This window comes from Periophthalmus magnuspinnatus, chromosome 22 (assembly GCF_009829125.3).
Source record: "Periophthalmus magnuspinnatus isolate fPerMag1 chromosome 22, fPerMag1.2.pri, whole genome shotgun sequence".
NCBI classification, from domain to species: domain Eukaryota; kingdom Metazoa; phylum Chordata; class Actinopteri; order Gobiiformes; family Gobiidae; genus Periophthalmus; species Periophthalmus magnuspinnatus.
Window position 1 is genome coordinate 6,445,460 of NC_047147.1, and position 14,731 is coordinate 6,460,190.

The 14,731-nt window shown below is 38.7% G+C and overlaps 1 protein-coding gene across 1 annotated transcript in view; it reads left to right on the plus strand.

Moving 5' to 3' along the window:
* The window catches only part of efna2a (ephrin-A2a), a 176,701-nt gene extending 162,669 nt beyond the window's left edge, over window positions 1-14,032 (plus strand). The window contains exons 3-4 of the mRNA XM_033988518.2: window positions 7,339-7,404; window positions 13,911-14,032. Coding sequence (XP_033844409.1) covers window positions 7,339-7,404; window positions 13,911-14,032 — 188 coding nt within the window. The remainder of the gene's footprint in view (window positions 1-7,338; window positions 7,405-13,910) is intronic.
* Window positions 14,033-14,731: the final 699 nt, after the last annotated feature.

A 14,731-nucleotide genomic window follows, 5' to 3' on the forward strand; every position in this document is an offset into this window, starting at 1 on the left:
GATCCACCCCCGTTTTCACCTCCACCGGTCCACGCCCACTGCTCTGTACTGACGTCATTCTTCATTTTTATTTTCTTAATAGATGATAAGCGTAGGATCTGACATTTTGGTGTAAATTAAAAATAAATTTGCCGCTCACTTCTGTGATCTGTGGCTATACATAGAAGGGGCCATGCTTTGTTTTTGATGACATTTACAGCGACGTCAGCTCCCACTGGGCGATGCAGTTTTTCCATGTGGAAGTCAGTGAACATGTTTCTTTTATTAAGTCGTTTTAGATGAATATTGCGACTTAAAATGTGCAAATTATAACATAATGATCCACAGGTGTCATAGATTGTAATTATAGCACAACATGTCTTATTTAGTGTAGAATTACAAGAAAAACTCACAGATGTAACATATTTTCCAGAGTATAAGTCGCAACCAGCGAAAAAAAATGCATAATAATGAAGAAAAAACACATATATAAGTCGCACTAGACAATAAGTCGCATTTTTGGGGGAATTTTTTTACTTTAAAGGCAAGTTATAATAATAATAATAAAATGTGGAACTACAGGCTGAATATCAGTACATCACACTAACATAACACATTTATATTTATTCAGCGACATGAAGCACAGACAGAACTGAACACGTGTCTGGTTTGTTAACGTAAGATATTAACAGTTAATCAGATAAATAAAGCAGAAAAAAACAAGCAACAAGTTTGTTCTGGATCTCACTCCAAATCAATAAATCCATAGATGAAGTGCCTTGTGCAGTTGTCGATGTACAAATAACAAAGATGTGACATTATATATTTTAATAATTTCACATATAAGTCGTATCTAAGTATAAGTCGCACCCCCGGACAAACTATGAAAAAAATGCAACTTATAGTCCGGAAAATACAGTAATAATTTCTGGTCAACTTTGTATTCTACAAGTATTAATTTGACTAAAAGCTTAGACTTAAAGATGCACTATCACCACCATGTCATTCCTTTGGCTGAAATGTTCCACAGTATAGCATTGAACTTATCTATCTATTGCATTTATTCCATTACAGGTGTTTTTACTGCTCAAAAATACCTTGGATACATTTTTACTGTTAACAGGGACGCCTCTCCACAGATCTGACTTGTAACTTGGCTTAGTCGCATCATCTGCATGTTTTCAGTGAGATTTAAGTGATTTCGCTGGTAACGCTGTCAAAAACACATCCCCATAAACATCCTCCACCAGAAAAGTTACACTGTGGGACTTAAGACACTTATAACCTGCATCTCTGAGTATAATTCTTTGCACAGTTTTCATTTTTTTTGTTATTTTGCACAAATCTAATAGTTAAAATTTGAAATACATCCATCATCTTCCAGCCTCGTGAAAGTCTAACATTTCACACAACAAAACCCAGGTGCACCATGGGATATCCAGCTCAATACATCGCTAGGTAGGTGGACAATTTGGGAAATTTGAGAGCAAAGAATTGAGCTACGGCTGCGGAGGTGAAGGGCAGAAGGAAGGATGGGAGGAAGGAGGGAGGGAGGAGAGGGCAGAGGAGAGGTCAGCGTTATTTCCTGCGCACTTAGGATCCTAATGACAGACCTCACGGGTCACCACGGCACCGGGCCCGGTCCAGACGTCCTCGTTGGGATGGGAGCAGAAGGTCTCCACACAGCCCTGTATGAACTGTAATGTGCAAACTGTTCAACTTAGACCACCTTCTGCTCGGTTTCACTCCGGAGCGAGGTGGGACTAAAAACCTAGATTCCATTTCGTCTTTGAAGTTTGAACTTTTTGTCATTTTTTGCGAGGTATTGAGAGAGGGCGGCACGGCGGCTTATAGGTTAGCTCGACCCTGGTCTGTGGGGGATTTGCTTTGGCTGGCGCTTACTAAAGACATTCAGGTCGATTTGGGAGTCTATATTTCCCTGAGCTGTGAAGGAGAATGGTTAAACCTCAATGTTGTAGCTTTGCCTATAGCTTCACGCCCAATCAAAGCTACACATTTTTAATACTTAGTCTGAATTAACATATAGATTCCGCAGCAGAGGGTGATTTTAAATGATTAACGACCGCAGCCACAAGGGGTCAGTAAAGAGACAAATGAATGGGTTTGTGTATTGATTTTACATTGTGAGAAGTAATAGTATTGTGTAGCAATTCATTTACCTCCAACTACAAAGTCCCTACAAGTCAAATGTGTTTATTATTCATTTACTCATTAAAGGTGCACTGTGCGACTTTTCTAGTGAGGGGTACGCCACCTGCTGGTCTCCACGGAGATGATATTGCTGTCTCTCCACAGATCTTACCTCTAGCCTGGCCTGGAGGTGCCATCTGCTTGGCTTCGTAAAGACAGATTAGTTTAATGCCATACTGTGGAATACTCGAGGCAAAGCAATAAGACTTCCACGGAGACAGGCGACGGAGGAACCTGAAAAGTTACATAATCCATCTTTAAATTTCACTTTTCTGATCAATGCTTCGATGTTGTTTTCTCATCACAAACAGACCTGGGGTTGTGTTTTGTTTTATTCACACATGTTTAACACACAAAAGCTGCATATTTAAGCTGACGGAAATGGAAAACACTCTGTTCCACCTTGTGATGTCATCATGTGGTAACACAGGAAGTGCTGCACTGTGTTTTTAAACTGTTTTTTTCTAGAAATATTGTTGGGGAAAAAAAAGAGTTTGGGAGAATGAGTATGAAATGTTACAAATACAGCTGTGAAAAGGGTACAAAAATAATTCTAACCATGAGATGGCAATGTGGAAGAAAATACAAACTGTAGAAATAAAAGGTCAGTAAAGAGACGAGACTGATTATCTTGGTCAACTGAGGAATAAGAAAGTGTCCAATACTATTCAGTTTAAGTTTATTAATGTGAATAACAGATTTAAAACAACTTCAGCTGAACAAAGTGCTTCAAAAGTCAACAAAAAACGAATATACAGATCACACGATACATAGGAAAAGAACATTAAACACCAAGATATCCTGTTTAATGAGTATTAAATGCCAGGGAGAAGAGGTGGGTTTTCAGTCTAGTCTTAAACTGTGTTAAAGACAGGCAGAGGGCGCTGTTCCATAGTCTGGGTGCTGCCACAGAAAAGGCTCTGGTTGGAGTTTAGGTCTGCGGTAACTCCCTCAAATAAAGAGGACCCATAGAGTGCAGAGAGTACAGTTTTAGTAGGACAACCATCTATTACAAACTTTCCAAACTGTGGCCCGGGAGCCACCTTACACCTTCACTAGAATCATTTGGATGATTTCAGCTCTGGAATTGCAAATCTCTACTCAACTAAAGATAAAAGGTGGACGCTAACTTGAAAACTACCACTTTGTGTTACTCAGACATGTGTGAATGAAACAAAACACAACTCCAGGTCTGTTTTTGAGGCCGTAACAGCATTAAAACATGTCTAAAAGTTTACACGAGTCAGTTTTGTGTCGTACAGAACTACTCTCAAACCTAATTGCACGGTGGCGTTAGCGTTAGCGTTAGCGGTGGTGGTCCTGCACTTGTTTACATTGCCTCCGGTCTTTCTCCCGCTTTGCTACATTGAGCTAATACACTCCTCAGAGCAATAAATGCCATCACAACGTAATGAGCTGCATTAATGTCAAGTAGAAGCAAATTATGACGGGCCGGGTGCAGCCAAACAGAAAAACACAAGATTTACAGTTGTATTTGTGGACTCTTTCCTTACGGGCATTTTTAGACCAGTCAGGACCTGATAGATAGACGTGTTATTCACCGTTTTATAGTTTATGTGCAGCACGTGTCCGGTTCAAATCTCATGAATACACAACAACACAGCAGGTTATTTCATGGAGGCTCATCTTCAAACGCTGCACTAGTTTATATGATTTTAAATAGTTTCCAGATGCAAAAGATGTCCATTTAAATGCATAGACTTTGCATAGAAAATGCATAGACTCCTCAAAGTCATGCCGCTCCTAAATTAAATGAAACGCTTTAAATTGGCTCCGTCTCGCAATGGAAAAAGGACAATAAGGGGCTTTTAATTTGCAGCTCTGATCATTGTAACTAAACTGTGAGAATTCATGTTTAGGGGTGATTTTCTTTGAGAACAAATTGTATTTATGTTGATTTCATCGAGGTGCAATGTTTAACTTTGCTTGTCTCCGTGGATACGTTATCGCTGCCAATGGAATGTTCCACAGTACGGTGGAATTGCACAAACAGGTGGTGCTAACAAGTCAGATCTGTGGAGATAGCGTAACATGTCCAACGAAACAGCAAATAGTGAACCCTCCACCGCCGGAAAAGTTACAATCTGGAACTTTAATGACTTTCTGTGAACAAATCACTGGATTTATCTTAATATACACATTGATTTCTGCTGGTTTTGGTTTATTTGTTGTCAAAAACGCAGACAGCTAATATATTATCATAAAACTCGTGTAAATCTCAATGATCTCTCCTCTCTAAATATCCCGTTTCATTGTGTGACATTGCCAGAATATTACAAGAATATTACATAACGTTACACGAAACCGATGTCCCATAAACTGTTTTCCCCAAAAGCAAACCTCCCCAAAACTGCTGTCAGCATTTTCCCAAATTCCTAGGTACAGTTTTATTTTTTTAATATGAGCAGTGTGTGGTGTCAAAACTAAGCTGCTGTCCCAAGGCGTTTTGGTCGGGAACTTGTTAACCAACTTTAGCTCTGCAAGTACAAATCCCCATGGAGCTACAGTATTTAGTTGGCATTAACTCGCTTTTTTCCTCATATAGTGCCAAAAATACAACTTAAAATCTATATAAACAGTTCATTTGCAGAAACAGACGCCGTATTTTCCGGGTATATATGCCGCTCTGGAGTATAAGTCACACCAGTCAAAAAATACATAATAAAACATCTGAACAGACGGTTTATCTTTAAAGGTAAGTTATAATAATAAAAGAATGAACCACAGGCTGAATGTCAGTACATCACGCTAACATAACACATTTATATTTATTCAGCTACATGAAGCACAGACAGAACTAGTTTACTCTGGATCTCACTCCAAATCAATAAATCCACTGAATTCTTCATCCTCGGTGTTGCTTCTGAACAACTCCACTAACTCTAGAGAAAGTTCCGCTTTCTGCTTTCTCTTCTGTGTGGCTCAACAGACTCAGTAGAATACGATTTTCTAATAGGGGGCATGAAAAAAACTCTTTCTTGGATGTCTTTTAAATTACGGTAATGTTGACATTTTAAATTTTCAGTGGTACAGGAGTAGATACTGGTACACAAGTCTAGAGTTCCCTCGGTGTGACAATAACGAAAATCTGAGTATAAGTCGCACCCTTGGCCAAACTATGAAAAAAAATGCCACTAATAGTCTGGAAAATACGTGACGTGCCACTGGAGGCTTGAAGTTTACTCTTAGTATAGTGATATTTTCAAAAGTCATGTATTTTACTGCTATCAAAATATTATTCCGGTTCTTGGTCGGGCTTTGATGAGCAGCGAAACATCTTCCCTCTAAAACCTTTTTTCCAGTTGACAGATTAGAATTTTTTTTTTTTTATCGCCATTACTAATGTCTCTAGAACATGGTAACTTAACTTTTTCAAAACGGAGATATCTGTTCTTGCTGTTGAACTCTTCATATACTTTACTGTAAACCACCTACAGAAATAACTCATATTTTTTCTATTTTTATCTACGGTGTAATTTCATAATGCGTTTGCCCTTTCATTGCCAAATGAATCAACATGCACTTAGTTGATAACATTATAATGAACGGATTTAATTTCAAACAATTAGCTTTACATTTATATTGTACATTATTGTCCATATTATACCTCAGGGCAAAAACAGCAGTGACCGCCTCCAGCTTTGCACCCTTTGTACGAATGAATTAATTAATTGGTTAGTTAATTTTTCAAGAGGTGCCAACTGGCTAACAGCTCTGCCTCCCTCCTGTGTTATATAATGGGATTTCTATAAGGTTTTCTCTCTAATAAAATACATTCCTCCTGTAGTGAATAAAATCGGTGTAAATTGCATGTGCTCTTGTCCAGGTTCACTCAAAAATGAAATATAGTTGACCCTAATCAAGTCTGTTATGTTACTTTTTCCATATTAATAACAGATGGTAAATAGTCTTGTCACGATATTAAAATTTCAAACTCGATTTTGATTCTAAGGAATGGATTTGATACACAATACTGACTCCGATACCACAATGTTGATTAAAAAAAACCTTCCTTTTGACAATAGAATGTGAGTTTTAACATTAAATGGTAGTACTTTCTTTTATATTGCCATTTGGACTTATATCTGTGTAATCCCTCAGTAGTCCATGGGCGTATACCGTGTTTTTCCACTCTGGAGTATAAGTCGCACCAGCCAAAAAATGCATAATAATGAAGAAAAAAACATGTGTAAGTTGGACGATAAGTCACATTTTTGGGTAAATTTATTTTACAATACATGAAGCACAGACACTGAACACGTGTCTGGTTTGTTAACATAAGATATTAACAGTTAATCAGATAAATAAAGCAGAAAAAACAAGCAACAAGTTTACTCTGGATCTCACTCCAAATCAATAAATCCATTGAATTCTTTATCCTCGGTGTCAATTCTGAACAACTTCACTAACTTCTCCATGGCTCATCAGACTCAGCAGAATACCATTTTCTTTTAGGGGACATTTTTGTTCCGTCTTCCTCAGATGTCTTTTAAATGACCGTAGTGTTGACATTTTAAATTTTCAGTCGTACAGGAGTAGATACTGGCACACAAGTCTAGAGTGTCCTCGCGCAGCTGTCAGTGTCACAATAACGAAGATGTGAAATTATATATTTGAATATTTTCACATATAAGTCACGTCTGAGTATAAATCGCACCCCCGGACAAACTATGAAAAAGTGCGACTTATTGTCCAGAAAATATGGTACTATTGTTTGGGTCTTATACTTGTTCCGATACAGCTCAAGATCATTCTAAAGATATTCAGGAAAGGTTCATTTCTGTCCTGTGAATGTGACTTTTTAATATCAATACTTGCTCAAATTAGTTGTTTTCGTATCGATTAGTGTCTGATTTTCGGCGCTTTTGACAACCCTAGTGACGACATAACATATTTATTTAGGAACAACTATTTTTTCAAGTATTGTTTCCCTAACGAGAGAAGACAAATTAAGGAATTACTTTTTCAACGGAGCTCGTATAATATAATAAGCCACACAGGCAGTGGAGTAATAGATTTTGAACTCCATGCTAATCGAATAGAACCAAATGAGAGGGATATTAAATGACTTTATGAACTTCATTCTAACAAATCAATCTTTTGTTTCAATCTTTGTTTTTCTTCCAGCGTCTCCTCATCCGAACCACGTGGGGCGGGCATGTCTAAAGCTTAAGGTGTACGTGAGACCACCAGGTAACCCACACGCACACACACACACACACACAAACACACACATTTCTATACTTGTGAGGACGTTACATAGATTTACATTAATTTCCTGCAAACTGATTCTAACCTTATCACAGTCACTACTTGTCTAACCTTAACCTGCTTTAACACATATGAAAACCATTTTGTTGAACTAATAAAAGACCTGATTATTGCCCCCATAAGGTAGTGTGTCCCCACGTTGTTTTGTTTTGTTTTTTTAATGATAAACAAAAAAACAACAACAAAAAACTGTCACACAAGAAATATACTTCATATTTTGTGTATACATTACATTTCCTGGAGACTGATCCTAACCTTAACCTGTCATGTTTACATACTTGTGGGGACATTAGGTTGACTTATATTTCTCCCCACAAAGGAGGTAGTTTCCATGATGTGAGTGTATACACTTTTTGGTCTTCACAATGTAATAAAAAAAACATAAACACATTGATTGCACACATTACATTGATTTACATTCATTTTCTAGAAACTGATGCTAACCTTAACCACAGTCACACCTTGCCTGCCCTAAATCCTAACCATAACATATATTTTTAATAAAACCTTTACACTTTAAATTATGTTGTTGATTTAATAATACAGGATTTACATCATGGAGACCTGATTTTTGTTTCCATATGGAAGATAGATCCTCGCAATGTGAATAATCCCCATCCCAGTACACAAGTCATGTTTACATACTTGTGGGAACATTATGTTGACATCCATTTCCTGGAGACTGAATTTATGTCATGGGGACGTGATATTTCTCTCCACAAAGGAGGTAGTTCCCATGACGTGAGTGTGTATACAGTTTTTGGTCCCCACAATGTGATTAAAAAAAAATCCTCAAACACAGCACGTTTCTGTATTTGTGGGGACACTGACTTACTTTCATTTCTTGGATACTGAATTTATGTCATGTGGATGTGATATTTCTCCCCACAAAGGAAGTATTTCCCATTATTTAAGTGTGTATACAGTTTTTGGTCCGACAATGTGATAAAAAAGTCCTAAACACAGCACGTTTCTGTATTTGTGGGGACATCACATTGACTTACATTAATTTCGTGGAGACTGAATTTATGTCATGGGGACGTGATATTTCTCCCCACAAAGGAGGTAGTTCCCATGACATGAGTGTTTACAGTGTTTGGTCCCCACAATGTGATAAAAATCCTTAAACACAGCACGTTTCTGTATTTGTGGGGACATCACATTGACTTACATTCATTTCCTGGAGACTGATCCTATTCTTAACTATAGTTACCTTAACTTAAACCCAAACCTTAACCTATGTTTATATCTGACCTTTAAATCCCATTGTTGATCTAATAATAAAGGATTTACGTCACAGGGACATGGTTTTCGTCCCGCATAAGGGTGGCACTTTTCCCATGATGCGAACGTGACCAGTGACCAGTTTTTGGTCCCGGCAATGTGACAAATACCCGCCCACACATCGACGCGCACACACAGTTCACTAAAGGTCCAGATTGGCTATCAGAGTCAAATTAGGACCCACTAAAAGGTCTGATAGGGGGTCTTGCAACACTCTCCGCTTTGATTCACAGTCCAGCCGACGTGCTAACACAAGTACACACAGAGAACACACAGAGTACACGCAGAGTACACACAAAGTACACACAGGCTGAACAGGAATGCGCAGGGCCACACTTCAGATCAAATCCCATCACATCAGAGGGGTGTGAGGCCGACCGTCTGTCCTTGTGAAGGGAACAGAGAGAGCAGAGAAAATGTTAGCGAGCCCCGACACGTCAACTACACTTATATTACTTCATATGGCGCAACAAATTGAAAATATATTTGATGATGTGGGTGTTTTCTGCTTAAGATTTAATAGAAAAATGTTGGGTACCACAGTGAAATTACAAAAAAACGCGATAAACCTGAGAGATTATAAGATGAATTGAACTGAAAAGCATTTATAAACTCAAAACTGGCATAGTTAACTTTATTATTTATATTAACGTTTTTCTCTATTTATTCAAAAGTGCACTGTGTAACTTTTCTAGAGGAGGGTAGAGATGCTATTGCTTTGCCTGGATTGTTCCACAGTATGGCATTAAACATGTCTATTTCTGCACGTTTGAATATTTCTTAAACATACATTGAAAAACATGGATTCTTATTGTAAGTAGGGTCACCTCTCCACACACCTGACTTATAATTTGACATGGTAGAGGTTCACAAGGTTAATACTGTGGAAAAATCTGGGCGAAGCAATATTATCTCCATGGAGACAGGCAGGTAAAAGGTTACATAGTGCACTTTTAACATAAAATACTAACCATAGACGATAGTAACTGCCTGGCCAAAAAAAAAGTCGCCGCCTAGATTTAACTAAGCAAATAGGTCCGAGCTTCCTGCAGTTGGTTAATGCAACACTGGATGGAAATAAATCTTGTGACGTTGCACAAGCAAAATCGAAACAATGCCACATCAAAGCTAAAGGCGGAACAACCAAATATTAGAGTGTGACCTTTTTTTTTTGGTGGCGACTTTTTTTTGGCCAGGCAGTGTATAAGAAGTGGACAAAGTGAGTGTGACGTCACCCACAGCGTTGGCAAATTTGGAATTCCAACTTCGAGTATCAGCAACCAAAGAGCCAATCTGGAGCGAGGTTGATGAAAGTATACGCCCCTTCCCACCCACATCGTTGGTTTAGCAGGGAGCAGGTGCTTAGCAATGCTGTCAATCAAAGCTGTTGCTAATGCTAGCGGGAGCAACCTTGGGGAAAGAAGGCGCCTGATTTGTCTGTTATCAATGTTCAGATCTTGATTCACAGACAAATTAGCGAAATAAAAATACCAGGATCATATCACATCAATACAAACATAATGGAGTTGCGCCCATGCTCACTTCCTATTTGTAACACGGCGGCTCGCACGTTAGCTATGTCCATTTATACACACAGTCCATGATACTGACATATGATTTTTTTAACAATAATTCAACTGATTGATTTATAATTGAAACTAATATTTATACCTCAGATAAACTAAACCATTACTCACAGACTCCAGTTCACCCACGCACCCATGAGAATCACCCTCACTGTTTTTCTTACTCCTGCTTCAAAAAACATCTCCAAACCTCAAAGTTAGTCAGAGCAGACAACATTTCACCGATATCTCCCCTAATTATTTTGTAATGTGAAAACTTAAACAGCCAAATGCCTTTTTAAAACTGTGTATACGAGTCAGCGGACTGCAGTAATGACAGATAATGAAACTCAGATCAGTTAGCTGTGTCTTTTGGCTTCTCCTTTCATAAACAACTCATCCCAGTCCAGTCTTTGAGATACAGAGAAAAATAAAACAGTGTATACGTCTCTTCTTTTTGTAAACATAATCAGAGCTTTGTAGTAAATTGTTGTAGCATCTGGTTATCATTTTTTGGTAGGTTGATATCGTTGTTGCCTTTATCCCAAATATTTTTTCCAATCTCGAGAGGGTTATAATTAAAGGATACGTGACGGAAGATATGCAGATGAATAAACATGAGGATTGTGTAGTACAAGATTAGCACAATGTTATATGAAGCCTGGCCAGCACTCTTACCATCGCCATAACAACAAAGCAATTATATGGCTCCTTGAGATTCAAGTTTCACTTTACAGACTTGGAATACAGTTTAATAAGCGTGTGTGCTGCTGCTAATCAAAGAATATCACTGGCAAGGGAACGTTCAGAGCCTTTTCAAATTATTGAAAATATCTGTGGAGAATCTGCCACCTGCTTGTTTCCATGGAGATATTATTGCCTAGAATGCCCCACAGTATGACATTAACCTGGTCTATCTTGCATTAATTGAATTGCAGTCGTGTTCTGATTCTAAAAATGTAAAAAATAAAAATAAAAATAAACTTTAAAATTGCTCTAAATTGCATTTAGGGCTTTCCACAGATCTGACCTGTAACTATCTGATGGCACCAAATGCTTGTCTACATGATAGTATTGCTTTACCTGGAATGTTCCACAGTATGGCATTAACCTGGTCTGTCTTGCATTAATTCAATTACAGTTGTGTTTTATTCACAAAAATGTAAATAAACAAAAAAAGCTGCATTCATACCTTTCCACAGATCTGACCTGTAACTATTTGGTGGCACCATCTGCTTGTCTCCATGGAGATAGCATTGCTTTGAATGGAATGTTCCACAGTATGGCATTAAATGTTTGGTGTTTTTTTTTTTTTGTTTGTTGTAAAAAAATAAAATAAAAACATGGATTTGTACCTCCCCACAGATCTGACCTGTAACACTGTGTGGTGGCGCCAACTGCTTTTCTGCTTGTCTCCATGGAAATTAACAGGTTTAATGCAATACTGTGGAACATTCCAGGCAAAGACAATTCAATTCAACTCAATTTAATTTATTTTTGTAAAGCCCAAAATCACAACAGCAGTTTCCTCTTAGGGCTGAACATGAGAAATGTTTTAACCAACAAAAAGTTCAACAGTGAAACAGAAACAGACGAGCAAAAAAGCAGAAAAGTTACATATAGTGCCTTTTAGGTTTGTATGGTCACAAAAAAAACTTAAATGCCTTGACTTCAATTCTTAGCAGTTAAATTATAAACAAACTCATCTATAATATGCAAAAAGAGTGTAAAGACTCAAAGACCAACTGTACTGACAATAGCTTTGGTGCATTTGAAATCAAAGAAGCATCGCATTAAATATTAGTCTCATGACAAAAAATCCTACTAGATTTACTTTGAAATATTCCGTATGCCCTGTGCCAGTTTCCCAAACCTAAGCTCAGATCATTCAGTTTCGACATAATTGAATGAAAGCTTACTGATTGTGAAAGAAGGTGCCATTTAAATTCCGCTGTAAGTCTTCCCAGAGGCTGATACGAGCAGCTCTTCCTCAGCCTATAAACCCGACTTCAGCTCTGAACCTGCGTAGTCTGTGGTAGTAAGTCGTCTCCCTTGATAATGACACAGCTTTGAAGCAAAACCCGTAGACTCATCCTGCGCCGCTTTCCAGGCTCAGATCTTTTCAAATCAGGCTAACAGGAGACCGACCATCCCCCTTTTCTTCTTCTCCTTCTCCAAAAATACTGAAATAACACTTTTTTCTTCAGATTTATTATGCCGTTCCTTTTGCTCCTTATTGAAATTCAAAGCTTTCGGTCTGACATTGCAACTTCCATCTTATCGGTGAAATGTTGTCGCTAAAGTGCGCTAACGGCCATGTGTCATATATGTGTGTGTTTGTGTATATACATGTGTGTGCGTTTTTGTGCTGTTCCAGTTTCAGAGGCTTGGTGTGATTAAACTGTAATTAGGTTGGTTGAACTCCTGCAGAGCGGAGTTGCAGCCGTCTCCTCGCTCTCTGCCTCTATCTCTTTTCCCAAATAGTCGTTCAGTTTTGCTTTATTCCCCTGTAACATTACACGTCAATGTTTTGTGTTTAAAACTGCAAGCAGAATATGTATTAACGCAACACTTTGAGGGCTCATTTGCGCTATTTTCGGATCTATGTTATAATGTTTCCTCATCAAAAACATACCTGGAGTTGTGTTTTGTTTCATTCACACATGTTTAACACGTTTTTTTCCCATCTATATGTTTTGAATACAGTTGTCCCTCGTTATATCTTGCTGTTTCGCGGGTTTTTTTTAGCACAATTTAGCTTTTTTTTGCTGATTGGCTGTTGGACTGTAGACCATTGTCCATCAGTCTCCTCCGTGCCGTGTCTCCTGTACAGTACAGAATGTGTTCAGACAAATCTACATAAACGTTGGATTGCAGTGTGACTCTGAAGTGCTGTATGTTTGCAATTTGTTTTCTCCCTGACAAAACCCACAATGTCGATGAAACGTTCTGCACCGACAAAGGCGCCTACGCAGGTTTGAACTTTGAGAGAGTTTAAACAAGAGAAAAATGTGAGAAAATGTTAATGCCTGTGTGAGAAAAGTGTATAAAGTGTGTGGTGAGGGGTTTTACAGACAAAAACATAGAGAATAACGGTACAAACTAAAGCGGATTTCACCTATTGCGGGTCATTTTTGGAATGTAACCTAGGCCGCGATAAACGAGGGACCACTGTAGATCATTATCAAATTTAATTATTTACTTTGGATTGACATAAAATAAAATACATGGAAAAATGTCACTTTATATAACATAATTAGGCTCATTTATTGGCTTAACTTATTTTAGTCAACAGAGATTTTTTTCATTTTTATTTTACAATCTAAATTTCTTTTTTAAACGAGTCATAATGCAGCAATTGGAATGGAATTTTTTTTGTTAGCTTTCAGATTTAAAACTTCTAGCTCCATCCGTCAAAACATGTGTCCGGTCTCGGTCAGTCTTGGTCAAAGTCTTGAGTCTTGGTCATGTTTACGTTTGACTCGACGTTGTTGTGATTTGAAACAGTCCTTGTCTTGTCTGTCCGTCCCTCACAGTTCAGTCTTGTGTCTTTCCCCCTCTTCTCTCTCTTTCTTCCAGATGGATCCGGATACGACTCTCCGGAGCCCTTCCTCACCGACGGGGGTCCGAGATGGCGGCCGGTGGGCCCCTCTGCTCTCACAGCCTCCTCTCTGCTCCTGGGACTCCTCCTCTGGCTGTGACCCTGTACCTGATGTCCCACCCCCAATGAGGAAGTCTATGGCTGGGCTGGTAGTACCGTGAGAGAACCACTACCCCTCAGGGAAGTCTATTAGCCCCCTTGTTCTTTTCTGTCCTTTTCCCGCCTCACCTCTCCACGGATTTCCCTTCCCCACCCTCTCCCCCTCAGCACTGCCAGCCCCTTCCCGGTTGAGACATAGCTCCGCCCCGTGTCGGATTCCTGAAACTTTGGGTCATGTTGCACTCGCAGATGAAGAACACAAGCGGACAACTGCACTCATTTTAAAGATGGGTACTATTTGACTGTATTTGACTCTTGGGAGGGGTAAGACGCTCACCACAGCTATGATTAAACTTGTCGTTCCGTTCACCCAATCTTCCAAGAGGTTTTCGCGATAGGCCTGGATGCACAAAAATTGGATTCTGGCTCACGTTGCCATCTCCGTACTCAAAGTTCGAATTGGAAGTGGTCAAGCCTGCGATGTAATTGTAATTCTATACCATTTGGATTAATTCCAGCGATCGGAATGAGACGAGAAAAGTGGTCAGGGTTAGGACGAAGCCAGCTATGAAGCAATTCCCGCAAAGATTGAAATAAATGCGGGCAATTGGGAAGTGCGGTATTATATGCATCGTCGTTGGTTATTCACGTCACTTTATCAAATTGATACAGATTTTTTAATGCGAAATCCCATATTGTA